Below are 19,127 nucleotides of genomic sequence, written 5' to 3'. Positions count from 1 at the left end.
ATGAAAACATGCTGTTTGTTGTGAAAACGTACAGAGGCCGATTACACTGGAAAATGGGAGAACAGGAACCTACAGAGTAATATGCATAACATCACAAACATCAACAGTAATCTCTCCAAATCCAAAATTCAAACACAGCCAGGAACAAAGGTGTGAGGACTCAAGCAGCCAGGAGTGGCCCAGAGACAATACTCAGAGGCACTGCTCCTGTGCAACTGGCTCTTCAATCCCAGCCCTCCCAGAGCAAGAGGACGTGGGCTGTGGCATAGAGACCAGAAAGAGAAGGATTGAGTGCCTCTGCTCCTCATCCTCATCCTCCTCCAGGACCTCTGCCTCCACCGCAGCTCTGTTCAGGGGCTCATCACGGCCACATGATTCATGGGGCAAGGCATCTGAGGATGCAGCATGAAGAAAGGTCTGCCATCAAATTTCCTTCCCACTGCTGCTCCCCATGTGGACTCAAAGAAAGTAAAACCCCACCAACTTTGCTGGAACATTGATACCCTTAATGATTACATGAGCTATTTTTGTCACACATGCTGGTATTCTGCATTATTCGTAACAGCAAAACTAAGAATCTGAAGTCATACAACAACACATATCACAAAGCATCAAGAGATTAACAAGATAAATAAACAAAGCCCCAACTTCACTGTTTCACAGAAACAACCTGAATGTGCCCAAGCTCACTAGAGCTGCAACAGGAAAGTGTTTTAACCGTTTCTCCAAATGGATCATGCAATAACAGCCAGGGGCAGGAGTCACGGTGGGGAGGACAGGCACAAATTCATCTGCAGCATGAAGCTTGTAACTTCTTACCACACTGTGATTCAGGTGATTTTCCTCCCTCAACTCCAGTCTGCTTTTCGGTGCATCACCATCATTAATGGGAATTTTCCTATTGAAAAACAGAAGCTTACTATCTGAAAACATCCTGTGCATCTCGGATCAGTGCAATACCATATCACCTCCATATTTTGATTCCCCTAGAGAAGTCCCATGAGATAACATATTTATCCTTCTCTGCACCCATACATGCTGACTACTTTGAAAAGCAAGGACCATTTGAAAATAAGCATAAAGGATTCTGACAACAAGAACACACCAAGTACATCTCAGAGCAGCCTCTTTCAAAGCAAGCAGTTTTTGTCAAGGTCTTCTCTTTTGCTCCTTGCCCTTTCCTTTTTCCAGGAGGAGAATATCCCATTTTAAACATACGCTGCTCATATACCATCCATAAACACTGCTGAGGATAAAATTAAAACACACACGCTAATATCATATGAACATCAGCTCTTCCATGCTTAAGAGGGAGCTGCACATCTGTGCCATACCAGTGTTGCAGCTCTGGGACTTGTTATCACAGAAATCACCAATAAAGAATATACCTTAGTGCCAAATTTCAAATCCCAGGGATAAAAATCACTGACATGCAGCAGAAGGAAAGTTTCAGCATTACCCAAAAGAACTCCTTTCAATCGAAGTGCTTAAAGGCATATCATCACCATAAAGCAGAAATGTGATTTTAATCCATTTGTTTTTAAAAGATTCACCTTCCCTGCAAGCAGCACATACAGTTATTATCCCTGAACAACTGGAAGGAAAGTGGGGAGGGAGGGTGAGAAAGCAAAGTGAGATGCTTGGCTGTTTTCCTTCAGCTGATGTTTGCAAATAGTATTCCCTGCAAAGACCAAAAACTTCCACCAGCTTTTTGGAGGCTTTTCACACAACATTGAGAACAGAGAATGAGAAAAGCACTAAAACCACACAAATCTGGCACAGAGAACTGGAGGCGCATCTGCAGCTTCTGTCCAGCATCATTTTGCTTCTTAAAGAGCTGGGATTTAAGGGAAGGGGACACCTGCCAGTGCCTATGTCATCCCATCGAACACTGTAATTTTGATCATCAATTGAATTACATTCAGCAGGAAAAAAGGTGGGGAGGAGGAGAAATTCACTTGTGGGAAACAGACACTACTGATTCTACTTCACAAGTAGACAAGCTGTTGGTCCAAAGGCAGGGAACACCAAATTGCAGGCAGGAGCCCCTCTGCTGCAGAGAATCACCCCAAGAAAAGGCGTGTTATTTGGTTTAATTCCCCTTCACGAATGCAAAATAATAAATTAATTGTAAAAGAACATTCAAAGGCTGCTTTGGGTGCATCCCCACTTCACTGACCCAGGTTGCCTGTTCCATAGTAAATCAGCATCTGCTCTACTGCTCTCAGGCACGTCTTGACTCTCTCCCTTTGCCCTCCCTCCAAGCTGGGCTGATCTCAATTCAAGGTGGCAGCTTTCTGCTCCAGTATTAGGGAAGCGAGCAAACTCCGAGACCTCGCTCCGCAGAATTGCAGTGTGGTTTAACTTGCCAGAAGCTTAAATATTTACCTGTCTTCATTAATTCCACACATGCGGACCCTTTCATTGCTCATCCAGCTATGAACGTTGCCATACAGGGGAGTTGCAGAAAGCATGACGTCTTCTTAAAAATCAACGCTTTTCTTCACGATTTTATATTCTATTAAGAAAAAGAAAAGAAGGAAAAAAAGAAAAAAAAGTTGAGGAGATTTGTCTAGAAGGAAGTGCAAACATCACAGCGGAGCAGCCAGCCTCCCTCCGGGTAATTAATAATGAATGCAGGATTGGTGCGGGGAGTGAGCTGCCTACGTTAACCGCTAAGGGAGATACCCGGCAATAAAGGAGCAAATTGAGGGCATTTATAGGTCAGAGGAGATGGATCTTTTCCCCAGCGCACATCTAGAAAATTAAGAATCATTCCAGACTATCGACAAATAAAAGTTTCTCCACAGCATTTCATTTCCACAAGAAATGACTCAGCTGGCCAAGTCCACACCAGTCCCCAAATCTTCATCTCACATAGACTGAACCAAGGAGGGAGACCCCGTGAGTGTGGGGGGACACCCAAACAGCCCACAGGCGCTCACAAAAGCATTATGAACACACGGGAGCAGGAGAGCATGGCAAGAACAACCACATATCGTGTGTATTAGCTACGCTGATTGCTGATAAGGCTTTTACACAGGACTTAAAACTGAAGAGACACTGCTACAGAAGCAGAAGACATCTAAATAAAACCTTCCCTTTTAGCGTCTGCACACAACTAACTTGGAGAAAGGGGTTAAAAATAGTAAGTGGGTTGGCGAGCTCCCCACCCCTTGATTTGATTAAGCGAGGAGCCCTGGTGACTTCTGCATTGGAGCTGCTGTGCTGCTGCTGCTGCTGCTGCTGCTGCGAGTGCTTTCAGTAATTCAATGATGCCTGCTCACTCCAGGGAAAGAAATCATTAGCGGGCTCACTGGAGAAGTATTAGCAGTCCAAGAGGATCGGCGCTGTGTGCAGCCAGAGAGGCAGGTGAAAGGTAACCACGTTTTCACGTCCAGTGGCAGAGAGGGAAAGGCTTTTCCTCCCCTCTACCTTGCCTAATGCCACCTCTGCTGGCATTAAATTCTAGTTTGCTGTATGAGCGAAGTGTCAGGACAAGCTGCGTTTTATTAACAGGATTATCGCGGCGCATGATTTATTCCAGTGCAAGATTTTAATTGCTCTTCGGAGGTTGAGTCGTTTCTTTTGACTGAGCTTCAGCCTGCATCCTGCTGCTAAATGCTGGGTTAATAAGTAGGGGGAGCCTTTAATGCACAGGATATCCCTCAGCTCTTCCTCTCTCACAAAAATAGAAGCCTTTAAGCAGGAGGCATGATACTCCTTTTACACACACACAAGCCAGTAACGGGCGATTGACCACTGGGAGTTTAATGCCTAACGTCTCCCAAAGCATCCATGCTTCCCCAGCAAACTCATTTCCTTTGTCAGGCTACAAAATATGCAAATGATCACTTTGGCATTTAATAGGGAAGAAGCCCAGATTGGGCCTTTAACACAATACTTCACACACGTTCAGAGAGGTTTAAGAACTGAAACGGCAGGAAAGCCTTGTTCCCCAACACTTTTTTCTCCCCTCAGAGAGGCCTTTTGTGCAAAACTCCACGTCTGGAACAAATGTATATTAATGAAACAGCGCGTTGACCCTCCTTTCTCCACAACGGTTAGCTTTTCCTAATGAAGTCCGCACAAATCGCCGCGAGGAAACAAAAATCCACGGAGGTTAGTTACCGCGCTATCATTCAAAAGGAGTTATTTCACTGGAAAGACGTTTTCTGGACAGATTTACTGGTTTCCAGATGCGCCGCTCGTAATGTTTTCAATAGAGGCAGCAGCAGCATGGAGAGAGTGATTTAGGGTTTTACGTAAGGTTAGCAGCCACCCCGTGCGCTGCCTCATCTGTAAGGGACAGACACCGGCTCAGCCTCGACGGCACAGTCCCGCTCTCTATGCCCCGCTTCCCTTTGGGGCCACGGCTCCTCAGAGGGGCTGCCTGCGCTGGAAATGTATCATTAAGATAAGGCGAGGTGCCTGAACTAGAGCCCATCAATCCCCTGACACGTGCAGATAGTGAAATGCTGAAGTTGCATGGGGGGAGTGAGAGCTTCCCCAGCCAACAGCGGGTAATCTGGAGGCCCCATGTCCCACAGACACCCGAGCAAGGGCAACACCCGCCCGGTCGCAGGGACGCGGTGGGATGTCCCAGGGCCACCAGGCAGGTCAGAGCCCTCGCCCCCGAGGGCTGCCAGCCCCTTCCCCAAAGCCACCCCTCGTCGCTGTGCGCCCCGGGTGCGCGCGTGTGTGCAGCTATAATCATCGCCGCCCTGATGAACTTCTTGTGAACTGTTTAAAAGTGGAGGTCTGCTGAACGAGCAGCGGCGCCACTGCCAGCCATAATTTCATTGCAACAAGCAGCAGACTTTTAACTCTTCGCACACCCTGTCCCTCCCCCCCTCCTCTCCCTCCCCACAAGCAGCTGCCTGTCGGGGATACCGGCTCACAGAGGCTCGGCCAAACGCCGGCAGCGCCACAAGCGCTCTGCGCTGCGGGGACGGGGGGGACAGTGGAGGGGGCGTGGGGGGCTCCGCACCTATTTATATACCCAGCTTCCGCGGGGGTGGGCGCAGCCGGTCCCGTTATGCAACCCCGACGGCGGGCTGAGCGCCCCAGCGCACGGAGGAAACCGAGGACACGTCTCTCCCTCCCTCCTCCTGTCACCCACCGGGCCACCGTCAGCGCGCCCCAGGGCGCCGCAGCCCCCCCGGCCGCCCCCGCTGCGCTGCGCGGCGGGGCGCGGAGCGGGGCTCGGCAGCCGGAGCGCGCACGGCATTTCCTCCGGGAGGTGTCTGGCCGATAAAGCCATTTGCGGCTAAATATAGACGGTGATGCACGGAGGAGGGAGGGAGGAAGGGAGGAAGAGAGGGAGGGAGGCGCGGGCTGGGGGGGGCTGGGGGGGGGGGAAGAGAGTGAGACGCGCAACGCACACGCGGTTCCGCAGCGATGCCGCCGTGTGAAACCAGTTGTGAAAAGCGCCTGCAAGCACTAACCTGCCTCCCGGCGTGCTGCCCAGCGGAGCCCCGGCGTGCCGAGCCGAGCCGTGCCGTGCCGTGCCGTGCCGTGCCGGGAACACCCACCCACCTCCCGCGCTGCCCGCGCCCCGCCGGCCCCGCGCCGCAGAGGCAGGCACAGGCACACACCGCACTGCTCGGGCAGCTGATTAAAAAGGGAAACGTTTGGGTCTCCCTCGCAACGTCAACAGACTTTTGGCAGCCATTGACGCCAGCAGCAGCAAAGTTTTGTTAACACGCTGCTGGCGTGGAAACGAGAAAAACCCGATGCCCGCGGGGAGGGGGGGAAGGAGGAAGAGGAAGACTCCACTTCTCCGTGCCTCCGGGGGAAAAAGAGGAGGAGATGGCAGCGCCACCCGGGACGGGGCAGCCTGCTCTTCCCCCTCCCTCTCCACCCCCATGACCCCGGGGTGCCTGCCGGCGGGTTTGCGAGGTGAAAGTCTCAGCGAGGGGCGTGGAGGAGCGGAGGGGGTGGGGGGGCGCCCGGAGGAAGCCCGGCGGGGCCGGCGGCTGCAGCGAGCCAGGAAGCGGGTCGGGAGGAGAATTGCAGCGGCGCGCGAGTTCCCTTTTGGCGCCTTTACTCTTTTCCACCTCCGAGCTCCGCCTGGCAGCCTGCCAGTTTCCACTGCACAAGCCACGGAGCCGGCAGCAGCAGCGGCAGCCAGCGGGGAGGGCTACGCGGGGTTTAAAAAAAAACCCTCTGCGAGAGCCGATGGCACCGACGGAGCGCCGGGAGCTTCGGCAAACAACCCAGCCTTTCGGATATTAAAAGCGATGCAATAAATTACCGGCCTCTGATCCCTCCCCCAGATCGCCCCCCCGGGCCCCCTTTCCCCCCGCACCCCGTCGCCTCCCGGTTCCAGGCCACTGGAAGGATCATTTCTAGATTTGTGAAAATCCCTAAGAAGTGAAAAGCAGTCGGGGGCTCGTAGCGATCTACTTCGATTAGCCCTCAGCCCCGTTCATCTGGAGCTTGATTTAAAGGGCAGCGCTCGCACGGTATTTATAAGCTTAAATACGGGCTGATGCTTATGATTGTGTTTAGGTACCTCGTTTATCTTGCACCTCCGACTTACATATTTACGACTCATAGGAACAACGACCTGTGCTATGGCTAGAAAGGAGACTTCAGAGACGCCGTATTGCTGCACCGTTTACAATGCGCCGTATAAAGCTCTGGCAGCAGCCAGCGATCTAATATTAGACAAGTGTTAAAAGAATAGGCTTGGCAGCGCTTTTTATATATATATGTATATGTATAAAAAAATAAAATATACTGTGGGGGTTTTTTATGCAATCTCCACACGACATCACCGCTAGTGACACGTTTTGTAAACCAGAGGAGGAAGCTGCAGACTAAGTAGCTGCCGCACGGATCCGCGGATTAGAGAAGAAGTTTGACCTTTACCCGGGACGTGTGGCATTTCATTTAACCATAAAGCTAGGCACAATGCGCCAGAGAGATCGCTAAACCGATTTAAAATACATATAGAGCCACGCACGACAGTAGTGCATCTCGGTTTAGGCAGCGTGCAGGCACAGCACGAGGGGGTCGGCGACTATTTTAAGGCTCTTGCCGCAGCCACCCCCCATCGTTCCCGTGTCCCCCGTGTTCCCCCCCTCCCGCGGCTCCCACACCGTCACGTGTCGAACAGCGACCGGGACTTTCTGCCGTGTAAACACGACGCGGCGGAGCCTACCGGGGGCACCCGGGGCTGCCGAGCCAGCGCCAACGCCCCGCACCAGCGCCAGCGGGGCATCCTCCCCGCCCCGGGCACCGCCGCCCCCGCTCCGCGCCCGGCTCCGGCCCCACGGAGACACCTCCAGTGCCGCGGGGCTCAGCGGGGTCGGCGCCCCCGGCACAGGCGGCCCGAGGGAGCGGCGGCCCCGCGCCCCCCCCGCCGCCTGTCACGCCTTGGACCCTGCACAGACAGGCGCTGCGCCGGAGCGGCAGCGGCGCGTTCCCCTTTCCCATATGCTGCGAGGCGAATCATTGCATCGCTCTCAGCTGCCGGCGGCGGCCAAAAGGGGGGAGGAAAAAAAGTTTTCAATTAATGATAAGCCTAGGAACTGGGGAAGGGGGAGGGGGAGGAGGCCAATGAGGGAAAGTTAAAATGGCTGGCGATCCTTCAAATAACCCTGGCTGCCTTCCCCTGGAGCCCACACGGCACTGCCTGCCGCGGAGCCCCGGGGGAACACCCGGACACCCAGGCACAGGCTCCTCGAGGCCAAAGCTGCCTCGGGCGGCCCAGGCTGCCTCCGCACACCGCGATGCCCATACCTGGAGATTACGGGACATTCGTATGCTGGGGGCACTCACGTTGTCCCCCAGCTCCCCCCGGTTAAACCCGCGGGGGTGCGGCAGAGAAGCTGCAAAGGCTCCCACACACACACAGCGGGGGGAGGTGAGGCGGCTGGTACCCAACTTTGAGGCATCACCGCATGAAGGATTTCCCAGAGATTCGCGGGAAACACCGACCCCGTCCGCCGCACAGGCAGCCCCGCACCGCCGCTACGGCGCCCACCCGCGGGGCCCCCCGTCCCTCCCCCAGCGCGGACGATGCCTCTGTCCCCCAGGCACACGCCGCGGTGCCCGGGCGGGACGTGCGCTCCGGAGGAGCCGGGGGATTCCTGCCGCCGCTCCGGCAGTGCCGGGAAACAAGGCTACTGGAGGAGGCGGTGGCGGAGGAGGGAGCCACAAACCGGCTCAGCCGCAGGAACCCCCGGGCCCCCGCGCAGACGGGGGCCCACGGAGAGAGCCCGGGCTCCCTTCCGTCGCCCACCCGCCGCGGCATCTCCCGACCCAGGCCGGCCGCGCCATTTTAAACACACACACACTCACACACACACACCGCGCGCGCGCACGGCAGCGAGGTTTCCGCTGCCGCTGCCAGAGACAACAGGCAGCAGCCGAGCCCGGGCTGCGCAGGCGGAGCAGCGGCAGCAGTGGGAGAGAGGGACACACACACGCAAGCACACACACCCACGCACCGCGAGCCAGGCAGAATTGTGCATTTCAGGTAATTTAAGGCCGCATTCCCGGCGCAGGGAAGGAAAAGCGCAGGCCTGCGCCCCACCAGCCCATTAACCCGCCGCGTAATCGGCATCCCGGGAACCCTTCATTGTTGCCTTTATTCCCTATGGCTTTTGCTTTCCAGGAGGGGGATAGAAAAGGAAAAAAAAGGGGGGGGGGAGGGGAAAAAAGGAAAAATACCACCGAGCCAGCCCCTTCCCCCCACTCGTCCCCCATTGTTCGTCCGCGGGAGGCTGGGAGAGCGCAGCGCCACGGGCTCGCTATGAGCCGGGCTCCGGCGAGCACTCCCCTGCCCCCAATAGCTCGGCAAACTTGGAAGGCAGGGTGGGGGGAACCCCCCCACACTGAATCCAAAAGTCCCAGCGCTCCTGCGAGAGTTGGGCGAAAGCCTGCGCTCACTTCCGCAACGTTATCCTTGCAGAAATACCGGAGCACGGCCCCCGTTTCCTTCCCCCAGCCCCCGCCGCACCCTCGGGGGGTGGAGTGATTAATGGGCCGTACGCCCTTGGTTTCCCTCCGGCCACCCCGGCACACACCGCTCCCCGGCGCGGAGTCGCCGCGGCACGCTGGGCGGGGGCGGCCCCCCCACACATCCGTCGGGGACGTTGGGAGATATTGATCACGGACGACTTCATTTTGCATAACTGCGGCTGACAGGGCCTGTGGTTCCCTCATTTACGGAGCAACAGCTTCGCGGGGCTGATGGATGGGGAGCGGCTCCCTCCGCTCCCCCCACCCCCCCACTCCGCTCCCCAGCCCCGCAGCCCCGCCGGGGGACGGCGGCTCCGCGCCTCATGCAGCAAATGGCCGCGCACAACAGGCAAATATTCAACTTAGGTGCCTCCATCTCTCGTCTTACCTAGCGCGGCCAGCATGGAAGCCTCTCGCTTCCCGCAGGGCTTTGTCTGCACAGCCACGCCAGAGCCAGGGCCGGGGACCTTTCGGCGGCTACATGCAAGAAAAAGTGCTTGGGAAGTTGGGGGGTTTTCCTTTTTTTTTTAAATTCCCTCCTCCTCCTCCCACCAACAAACAAATAAACAGCCTGGTTTCTGCTAAACAATGCATAGAAATTAGCCTCGCCCCAAAGTTTATGTCGGGTTTATGGCGCTAACGTTTCTCCTTAATGGGAAACGCTTTCCCGAGCACTTCTGGAAAGCGCTGGCAAGCCCTCAGTTACGAAAGCTGCATGACGAGCACCTCGACTAAACGTCTCCAAAACGTGTCCCGACCTCACATCCAGCACCTTCTCCACACCTTTAGAGGAAAGGCCAGTCCAGGGTGGGCACAGCCAACGCCAAACACTGCCCGACCCGGCGTGCGGAAGGCGCCGGGGGCACAAAAAAAGAAAAAAAAAAGGAAACTAAACCACGTGAAAAAATACAAAAATTACAAAGGGAAAAAGAAAAAAAAAAGGAAGAAAAAGGAAATAAAAAGGACATAAAGTTGCCGGTAGCGGCGGTGCCCCGGTGTAGAGGAGGCAACGTGCAGGCCCGGCCTTCCCATCCCGGCGCTCCTCACCGAAACAAAGCAGCGAATCAACTGCGATGCAGATGGGCGGCTATGAATTTTTTGCTGCTGCTTAGAGCTTTAATTACTCGTTCTTGATCCGTGGGACTACGACACGACACCGCCAAGGTTAAAATGCCCTGAACAGCTCTGAGCAGATGTGAACGAGTTGGCAGACGCGCAAATGAGGTCTGCCTCTAAGCATGATAACAAGTGACTAATACATTGCATATCGCTGAAAGAAAATTATTTTTCTCTAATTTGCATTAGCTTTTTTTTTTTTTTTAACGCCGCCGACATTCCCTCCTCAGAGGCAGCAGCATAATCCTTAAAATATTGCTCCGTGACTTTAAAAGATTTGGAAGGAGGCAGCAATTGCCAGTGTTTTGGCTATGCAAGTGTTTTGGCTATGCAGGCTTGTTTATCTTTCCGCCTTTGCTCCAAGGCGAAACTAGTTTCGCAAGCAGTATTCTTGCAGAAAAATGGCACATGTCATATTAAAACACCAGTTTATAGGAATTGATGCTAAAATTGTTGAATGACTACTGGTGTACTTTTGCCACTAATAGCACAGTGTAATCCATAAAGGACCAAGGGGACAGTCAAGGCCAAAACAGAAAAAAAAACCCATAACAGATTGACTGGAGAGAAATAGATAAAGACAACCCATCGACCAAAACGAGTAAAAGGGGGGTGAGGGAGGAAATAAGCATCTCCCCTTCTTACCTGCTTTCCACCCCAGAGAGGCCCCGTCAAAAAGACAATAGTACATGGAGGTCACTTCTATATAAAACACAGCGGTTCTCGTAGGTAGCGAAATTATGTCAGGTACAAATATAGGCTGGGACCCAGTTCTCCAAGTTTCCTCGACTTTCCAGAGGCTCTTCTGAAAGGGCCAGAAGATCACTGTGGGTACTGGAGCAAACTTCAAGAACAGACAGCATTTTATATCCTACTCTCAGAAGACAAACCGAGGGCCTTAGATGCAGAGGCTTTGAGCAGAAAATAGCCACTCGGGAAATTTATGCACGAGGAGTTTTTCACTGAAGACCTCCTCCAGGGATCCCTGCACATCCAGGTTATCAGGGGTCGTACGCTGCCATCTCAAGCGGCAACTTCTCTGCCAACACGTGTTTGTGAAGGAAACTGCTGCCAGCCACGGCACCGTGCCGTGCCCCGGGTCGGCCGAGGCTCGCAGCCGGGCTGCCCTCTCCTGCCGCGGGGCTGCCGGGACACCGCGCCCGCCGCTCCCGCAAAGTCACCGGGCCGGCGCAAACCTGCCGCCAGGAGGGATTTCCCAGCGCCGGGGCCGGGCACGGAGCCGGCCGCTCCTCCAGCTGCCTCCCTGCGCTTGTAAATCAAGCGGAGGCGGAAAGAGGGGCCGGGGGGAGGGGGCGGAACGCTTCTCCCCGGCCAGCGGCGTTTGCTTAAGCGTCGCGGCGGGCGGCAGGGGAGCGCGGCTGGGCGCCCCGCCGCCGCCGCCCGGGATGCCGCCGGGCCCCGGGGCGCCCCGCCGGGCCCCGCAGCGCCGGGCGGTGCCTCCGGGAGCGGCGGGGGGGGCCCCGGGGCCCCCCGGCCCCCGCGCGGGGCCCCTCCCCAAACCCCCGCCCCCCTTGCCACAGAGTTAAATCCAGACTAACAATCCCCAGTTAGAGATCAAACCAACAACAGCAGCATTGTGTCTGCCTTCATTGCTTTACCATCAACCACTGCAGCTGGTTTACTCGAAACAAGGAACACCCTCTACCCACCTCCCCCGCCCCGGGGCCAGAAACGTGCTCGTTCCCGGAGGTCGGCCAGGCGGAGCCGCGCTGCCCGGGGGGCTCTGCGGGCCGGGCCGGGGCTGCGGGGAGCTGCTCCGCCAGCCCGATGTCGGTGGGTGCCAAGCGCCGCGGGGCTCTCCCCCAACAGCACAGAGGGGTTTCCAGTCAGCACTCACGCCCGACGAAACGCCTGCACAATCACAAGTTGAGCTCCGCTCTCGGTCTGGCTTTTGGGAAAGGCGAGGGGGAACCCCGCTGTAGCGGGGAAAGCCGCGCCTGCAGCTGCGCAGCGCCCCGCGGCACACGGCGAGCTCGCCCCCGCGGCGCGGCGCGCCTCCGAGCAGCTCTTCCCCGGGAAAGCCGGGCTTCCCCCGATCCCTGCCCGGCCGCCTCGCACGGGGCCGCCGCCGGCAGCGTCCGACCTGCTGTCGCAGCGAACCTCCCGCCGAGGGGCCCCTCCGCCACCCCTGCCCGGGGCGGTGACCCCGCTACCCGCGGCGGCACCGGCCCCTCCGCTCAGCCGGGCGGCAGAGACGCGCTTCCACCTTCTCCTTTGCACCGTAAGGAGGAAAACCAAAAATAACAAGAAAAAAAAAATGCCAATAACCTAAAGCACGACTCCAGCTTCGTTCATGATACAACCACCTGGAAGCAAAGGAGTGCACTGCACACTCTCAGAGGGCCTTTTGCTGGGCACAGCTGTAATTTGAGTGTAAATCCTCATAGCTCCTTCCCTGCCCTTACTTATTTTTACATCAGCAGCAAAGTTGGAGGAGACATGGAATTTACTTAAAGAAGCATGGGGAAAATAAATCTGTTCGAGGAAACCTTTCCTTGCCATTCTTGAGTCCTGGTATTACCCAAACTGTGCATCTCTTAAGGGAAAACCAAGACATGGCAACTTTCTCTGAAATTTGTGTCCCGCACGAACTCTTTACGAGGCCACAGGAGCTGAAATAACACTTTCTATCTACCTACATGCAGCTTGGGAGACGGCACCAGTAAGGAAAAATACCTGACTTTATTGGAAGCATGTCTCCATCTTGGCCTAACCCTGCCAAAGGGCAGTACTACCCCGGCAGGTATGGTGCTTCACACTAATGTGGTAAGTCTCCAATCGACTTCCGAATCAGATTCACCACCCAAAGACACCAGTACATATTCACAGGTCAGTATCATCGACTATTCATTGCCTATACGTAGCTAGAAATCTGCTGGCCTGGTAAAAACCACTGCTAACAGAACAATGTCAGCAAAGGCTGCAACACAGTCTTGTGAGAGACAGGCGATTCGTGCCTACTGAGGCTCTTTCAGCACAAAGGCTTTTAGAGGAAGAAGAGAGAGAAGGGGGGAAAAAAGGAGGGAGGGCTCTCGTGTTTCAGGGCTGCTGTCCCCTGGGAACCAAGAACCAAGTGTAGCTTCAATCAAATGCTGACTTCTCCTCTGGGAGCTCAGTAGGAAACCTGATCTCACTAGCTCATGCCTGCCTCCATGCATATAGGCTGGGTTTTCTTTCATACCAGCAATTTGTATAAAGAGGGGAGCCAATATAGTTTATTGCAAACGAGATCTCGCAGTAATGGATCTAGAGAGATACTTCTGTAGCTAAAATAAGACAACCTTCAGCCACCTGCTCAGGGCAGGCCCTGCCACAGCCGCCTCCAGCTCCGCACACAGGGCTCCGCTGTGGGCGCCCCTGGCACTGCAGGGCACAGCCTCCCACGCATCTCCTCCAGCTCTGCATCCTCCCAGCTGCCAGCACCCGCCCTGGGTTGGGGTTGTGTGCAATGCCAGGTTACACTTCCATTAAAACGTTTACCCTGGGAGATCACTTCCTGCTTGCGAAAGTACTGCTCCAGCTTCCCCTGCTGCTCCCAACTTTAGCCAGAGGTATTTCTCTCCTCGCCCAGCAAGGCCTGGAGACCGATTGAAGCATCCACCCTTGCCCACTGCTCCTGGGCTGCCCTGGCACGGCACAGCACGGTACAGCACAGGAGGTCTGCAGGGGAAGGCAGACCAGTCCTCAGAGCTCCGCATAACTTCACACCGGGCTGCTTAATTCTGCACGGGGCTTTGCTAATCCACTTTGTGCTTGACTACTGGAACAGGAGGAAAGGAAAACACTGCACGGAGGAGCACGACCAGGCCAGAGCAAGGTGAGCCTAGGGGACCGCAGCCTGTGGGAATGGCTTTCCTCAGCACCCAGCTCAGCCTCCTACTGCTGGGGGCAAGTCGGAGAAGCTTAAAGCACAACCCAGCACACCAGGGCGTGGGAGCAAAGGGGATTGCCCGAGGATCAGAGATCCCTGTAGGATCTCTCCGTAGCCAGGAGCTTTCACATGGAGAAAGTTTGGCTCAGGGAGGGAATTTACACTTAGAAAGAGGAGCCCAGCCCATCCCTTCTTGTGCCATTAACAAGTTCTCTGTGAATTTCAAGGAGAGATGAGAATACGCCCCTCCAGCTTTGATTTCACTTCTCTGTCCCTACCTGTCACCACACACAAATGCCATACTCAAACCATGACTAAACCAGCCCCACAAAGCTCTCTCACCCCTCCAGGAGACTCCCAGATGCAATGCCACCCCCCCGCAGGGGAAGACAGGGGAAACACAGCGGTGGGTGAGGGACAGGCACCTGTTCACACAGGGACAAGGACACCCATCAGGCTGCCCCAAGCATGCAGTCTGCTCTCTGTGCAAGTGCACGTGTACTTCCCTCTGCTATCAACTGTGCCAAGTGCCAGCTACTCCAATACTCTCGTGAATGTGGAACTCTCACTTTTGTAACTGAGGATACAGGCCCAAATGTTTTGTAATATGCAAATACTGAAAGGCATACAAGGCCCCCAGGTGAGGTATCAGGGTAAGACCAAGAGCTGCTCCAGCTGAAAACGAAAAGCAAACCACACTCTGAGTAAGAATGAGCTGGCAGACTGCAACCCACCGTGGGCCGTCTAAAGGTGCACGGGGAAGGAGCCCACCACAGCACCAACCCACTGCAGCTCCTGGATGTGGGAGATGACTCCAAGGGCAGCAGGAGCCACGGAAAGAAAAGCACCAAGGCTGGGAGCACTCTCAGCCCTCCTGGCCAAGGAGCAGGCAGAGGAAGCACAATGACAGGCTTTCCTGATCTGCTCGGCCACTGAGCACAGCCCGGAGCCTCCCCTTTCCCCTGAGCTCCTCTGAACACACTTAGCTCTTTATACGAGCTGTTCCCAGTGTGGCTGGTGGATTCTGCGCTTTCCACTTTAATTGTCTTATCCAAATAAAGCTTTGTTTTCCTTAGCACGACAATCCCAACATTCAGACCGAGATTTTCATTGGACAGAGGAGATATTTTATTCTCTGATTGTTTAGGGAGCCACGGCTTACACGGAACAGTCCCGGCTTGTGTGCCTCCACTCACAATGGGTGCTTTGCAGCCCCTTGTCCCATCATGTAGATTCATTTTGCAGAGTTATCAGGGTGAGAATCATGTTTCTCTCAATTTCATAGCTTTCCAAGTCTATCCTAGACTTTAACAAGTCTTTTAGTTTGCACCTAGACAATAAATTTAGTTTAATTTAGCTTCCGGTCTTTAATTTTAGCAGGTCTTCTTTTTGCATGCAAATCAATATGGCAATTACCATCTAAAAGCTCACCCAGCCCTAGGTCAATGTAAATTGATCATTGTCCGCCTTCTACAAAATAACACCGGGAGTCTGTGGTGCATAATGAGATTATACTGGAAACTGTCTTTCAGATCACAAATTATATTTCATGCTGTCAGGATCTTCTCCAAGAGGACTTCCTTGCATGTTTAATCACATGGCACCGAATCCATCAGCTCATGTGGTAGTTTTGGGGTGCAAAGAGTGAAGGAAGAGTCCTAAATAATTCAAACAACAATTCTGGAAAACAGGCAGGCAGGTACAGAGGGATGCTCTCACTCGCTAACTTTTCCAGCAATGGAAGAGAGGAGGGAAAAAAAAATCTCCCCTCAGCCAAGAACTGCTGTCCAGCAAACAAGGAAAAATGAATTCCCTGCTGGAAAGCAGCAGAACTTTCCTAAAGCCACATTTGCAAGGAGTTCTTGGCCTCCTCCTTTCCGTCCCCACCTCATTCTGCTGGAGCGCTGGCATCCTGCTCCGGAGAAACCCGGCGAAGGATGCACTCTCCTGGCAGAGACCGCCCTGCCCGCCGCAGCCCGGGGACCTGAGCAGGTCAGGTCAGAGGGAAAGGTCGCTCCGGAGCAGCGACTGCTGTAAGCCGGTTCCCTGAAAGGCCAGAGGATTAACGGGATCTGCTCACAGGCAGGGGAACTCCCCCTGCCTGCAGCCCGGGCCTCGGCGCTCCCTCCGGCACGCACACGCCATGCAGCCAGCGAGCGCTGCTCGGCGCATCTGAGAGGGCTAAGCCCGGCTCTCCGTGCCACTGTCCAGGTTACTGCAAAGCCAAGAAAGAGGGGAGCAGGCCCGCTCTAGCCATCAATTATTTCTAAAGCAACACCAGCCTAAGGAGGAAGTATTAAACTCGGCTTCATGCTGCTTTAAGCCCACACTAAAATGTGATGTATTGCAGTGTTCGGGGGAAAGACAGCACATCGCACATCACCTGTGCATCCCAACTACGCTGCAGGGTCCCAGCAAGAGCACAGACCTCTGTCGAGGCATGCAGAAATCCGAGATCACTTGTCCTCCACACTAAGCACTGAATTACTCCAAGCCATATTTAATCTGAGGGCAACGTGGCTGCTTAGCTACGGCCTGAACTGCAGCAGGCCTTCTGCCTGTCTTTGCAGGGGCCACTCTTCGGTCAAAGTTGAGAGACCTTGTAAACGACAGCCACACATTGCCAAAACTGCTCTGGTATGTGCAGCACTCATTATTTTGGGCCGTGGTGACCTGGGACCATTTTCTCCACGAACGGAGACATAAAAACATGTCAACAACTTTGTGCACTCTCGCAACTGCACAGATCCAGAAAGTTTGCTTTGCATGGACTGTACAGGCACCCCTGCAGCTCAGTCACTGTTAGGGGACCTTGGCTTCCTCATCAGTCTTCAAAAAAGTGTATTATCATGGGGTGAAGGAAGAGGAGGGAAGAGGGATGACAATTTTGAACTGCCTGAGAAACTACAGCTCTTGGCACATTCTGGTAAAGGCAAATACAGTGTGTGACACGGAGCCTGGATTGTCCACCAGCACAGGAATAAAGCCAAGGCACCAGTATTGTTACAAGACCCAGTCCATATTTGGGCATTAAGCTCACACATCCCAAGTATTGCTTTAAATATTAGAGACATTCGCCAATGTGGTTCATAATGCGCCCAAATGGGAGAAGTCATTTCTGTTCGCTCTCAGATTACTGGCTTGGTCTTGGTGGTGCGGGGGTTTTTTGTGGGGGGAGAAGAGAGGGAAACCCTGCTGAGTCTGTTTGCACTGGTCTGTATTAGATATGCAACAAATCTGCCATTTCCGGCGCTGCTTCTATCTAATTAGAGATGTATTTAGATGTGACGTGTAAATAAGCGCTGAGCTGCCTGCTGCCCTGGCTGCGTGGACTGCTCGGGAGCATTTCCAATAAGGCTGTAGCGCCCGGAACCAGGGCTCAGACAAAGAGGGATGGGAATGGTCTGCGCTGCAGGCGAATCCAACAAAACCAGCTTTTATCTATCGCTCTAAATCCTTAACTGCTTTTAATCTGTACCGCCCAGGCTTGCACGCCAGGATCGCATCTCATCCACCGAGGACGTCTCAAGCACAAAAGGAAGCACACACGCTCGGAGGAGCAGCAAACAACCCCCGACCCACCCGAGCTGCAACGCAGACCCCGCTCTCCACCTGCCCTTGCGTTCCACGAGGTGTGTTCGCTCCCGTGGGCTCCCAAACACCCCGAGGCAGGTACGCCCGGCTCCTCCTGCACAGACACGAGCCGAGGGCTGCCCCACGCTCTGAGCACAGATGTGGCCCCGTGGGGCGAAGGGCGCCGAGCTGCTGGGGGAGAAGTTGACGGAATCTGAAGGCGGCCACGGAAACTCGCTCCCCCCGCGGGCCGGGAACCTCCATCTCGGGATTTCCACTGCGGCCCGCGGGAATAGGGGGGCAGGGCAGGGCTACGAGGGGCGGAGAGCCCCGGGGACGCCCCGACACCCCCGAGCCTGAGGGGCTGCGGCGGCTGCCCCGGCCCTGTGGCTGGCCTGACTCCGGCTCCAAGAGCTCCTCGGAGTTTCCAGAGAGGAAACTCCTGGGAACGAAATCATCTGGCACTCGCCTCGTGAACTCTTTTCCTGTTGTGGGAAACATCTCGTATAAAGCCATTAGATGGACGGGGCAGTGCCGGGGCCCGGAGGCGCGCTACCCCGTCGCCCCCCCCGCTCCAACATCATCCCTACGATCGCTGCTGCGCTGCCGCATCTTTCCAGACCGGGATAGCCAGCCCCGATCCGCTCTGGAGTGAAGGGTTAACAACCATCACCACCAACACAAAAAAAAAAAAAAAAAAAAAAAAAAAAAAAAAGGAAGAAAAGAGGGAGGGAAAAAAAGAAAAAATATCGCGGTGACCTTTTCCGTCTCCCCCACTCTCCCTTTCAGGCTCCGGTTCCTGAGCTCGCAGGGAGCCTGAGCGGCTGTCTAGACCGATCTATCACAGACGGACAAACAATACCAGGAGAAGCCCCTGCCCGGTCCCTCAGCCTCCGCCACTCACCTTAGAAATGGCGAAGAACAGAAAAGTGACCGCGATACAATCCTCCCCGGTATATTTATAGCCTTCCACACAGCCCACCTTCATGCCTGACAAATGAGATTTTGTCTGCTCTCGCAACGTACGCTCCAATAAACACACACACACTTTTTTCTTTTTTTTTTCTTTTTTTTTTTTTTTTTTTTGTGTGTGTCTGTTTGTTTTTGGTAACATTCCGGGCTCGTCCCTCCGATCTCGGGGCGGGCGAGGGCCCACCACGCCCGTGCGTGACGGCAGGTTTGATAGCGGGGGCAGGAGGGACTGGGGGGAGCACTAGGGGTCCCGGTCACTCGTCCATATGCAACCTCCCATCCTGGAAGCTTCAATATCCGTATTCATCACGCCCCTTCGCACCCGGCCCCCCTCACCCGAAGTACTCCCTGGGCCCTGCCAGCCCTCCAGGTTGCGTATTAAAGAGGTATACGGGGCGAGGAGCCGGAGGTCCAACGCTGCAAAAGGCTGGGGAATAACTAATGAGCTGTGCAGCCCATTGATCCGGTGCATACTTCCTAATTAACTCTGAGTCACCTATTTGTGACAGCAATTCAAAGAACTGCACCAGGGATAAACTGCAACCCCGGCGCGCGAAGGCAACCCGGCGGGGGGGGCGGGGAGGGAAGAGGCGGCGGGGGC

General features: G+C 54.9%; 1 protein-coding gene across 10 annotated transcripts in view; it reads right to left on the bottom strand.

Moving 5' to 3' along the window:
• BCOR (BCL6 corepressor) overlaps positions 1-19,127 on the bottom strand; it is an 82,120-nt gene that overhangs the window by 37,149 nt on the left and 25,844 nt on the right. For 8 of the 10 annotated variants that reach the window (XM_041487864.1, XM_041487863.1, XM_041487862.1 and 5 more), the window contains 2 exons: positions 2,389-2,518; positions 820-898 (listed from right to left, as the gene is read on the bottom strand). In XM_041487864.1, the coding sequence (XP_041343798.1) occupies positions 820-898; positions 2,389-2,474 (165 nt within the window). In that variant the 5' untranslated portion in view covers positions 2,475-2,518. Of the gene's footprint in view, positions 1-819; positions 899-2,388; positions 2,519-5,447; positions 5,492-10,734; positions 10,823-19,127 lie in introns of those variants that run through there. The other 2 variants (XM_041487866.1, XM_041487867.1) reach the window with 2 other exon arrangements.

The sequence above is a fragment of the Pyrgilauda ruficollis genome, unplaced genomic scaffold (assembly GCF_017590135.1).
Source record: "Pyrgilauda ruficollis isolate IOZ18807 unplaced genomic scaffold, ASM1759013v1 scaffold85, whole genome shotgun sequence".
Lineage (NCBI taxonomy): Eukaryota > Metazoa > Chordata > Aves > Passeriformes > Passeridae > Pyrgilauda > Pyrgilauda ruficollis.
The sequence above is the reverse complement of the archived record's forward strand: the minus strand, read 5'-3'. Positions and strand labels throughout refer to the sequence as shown.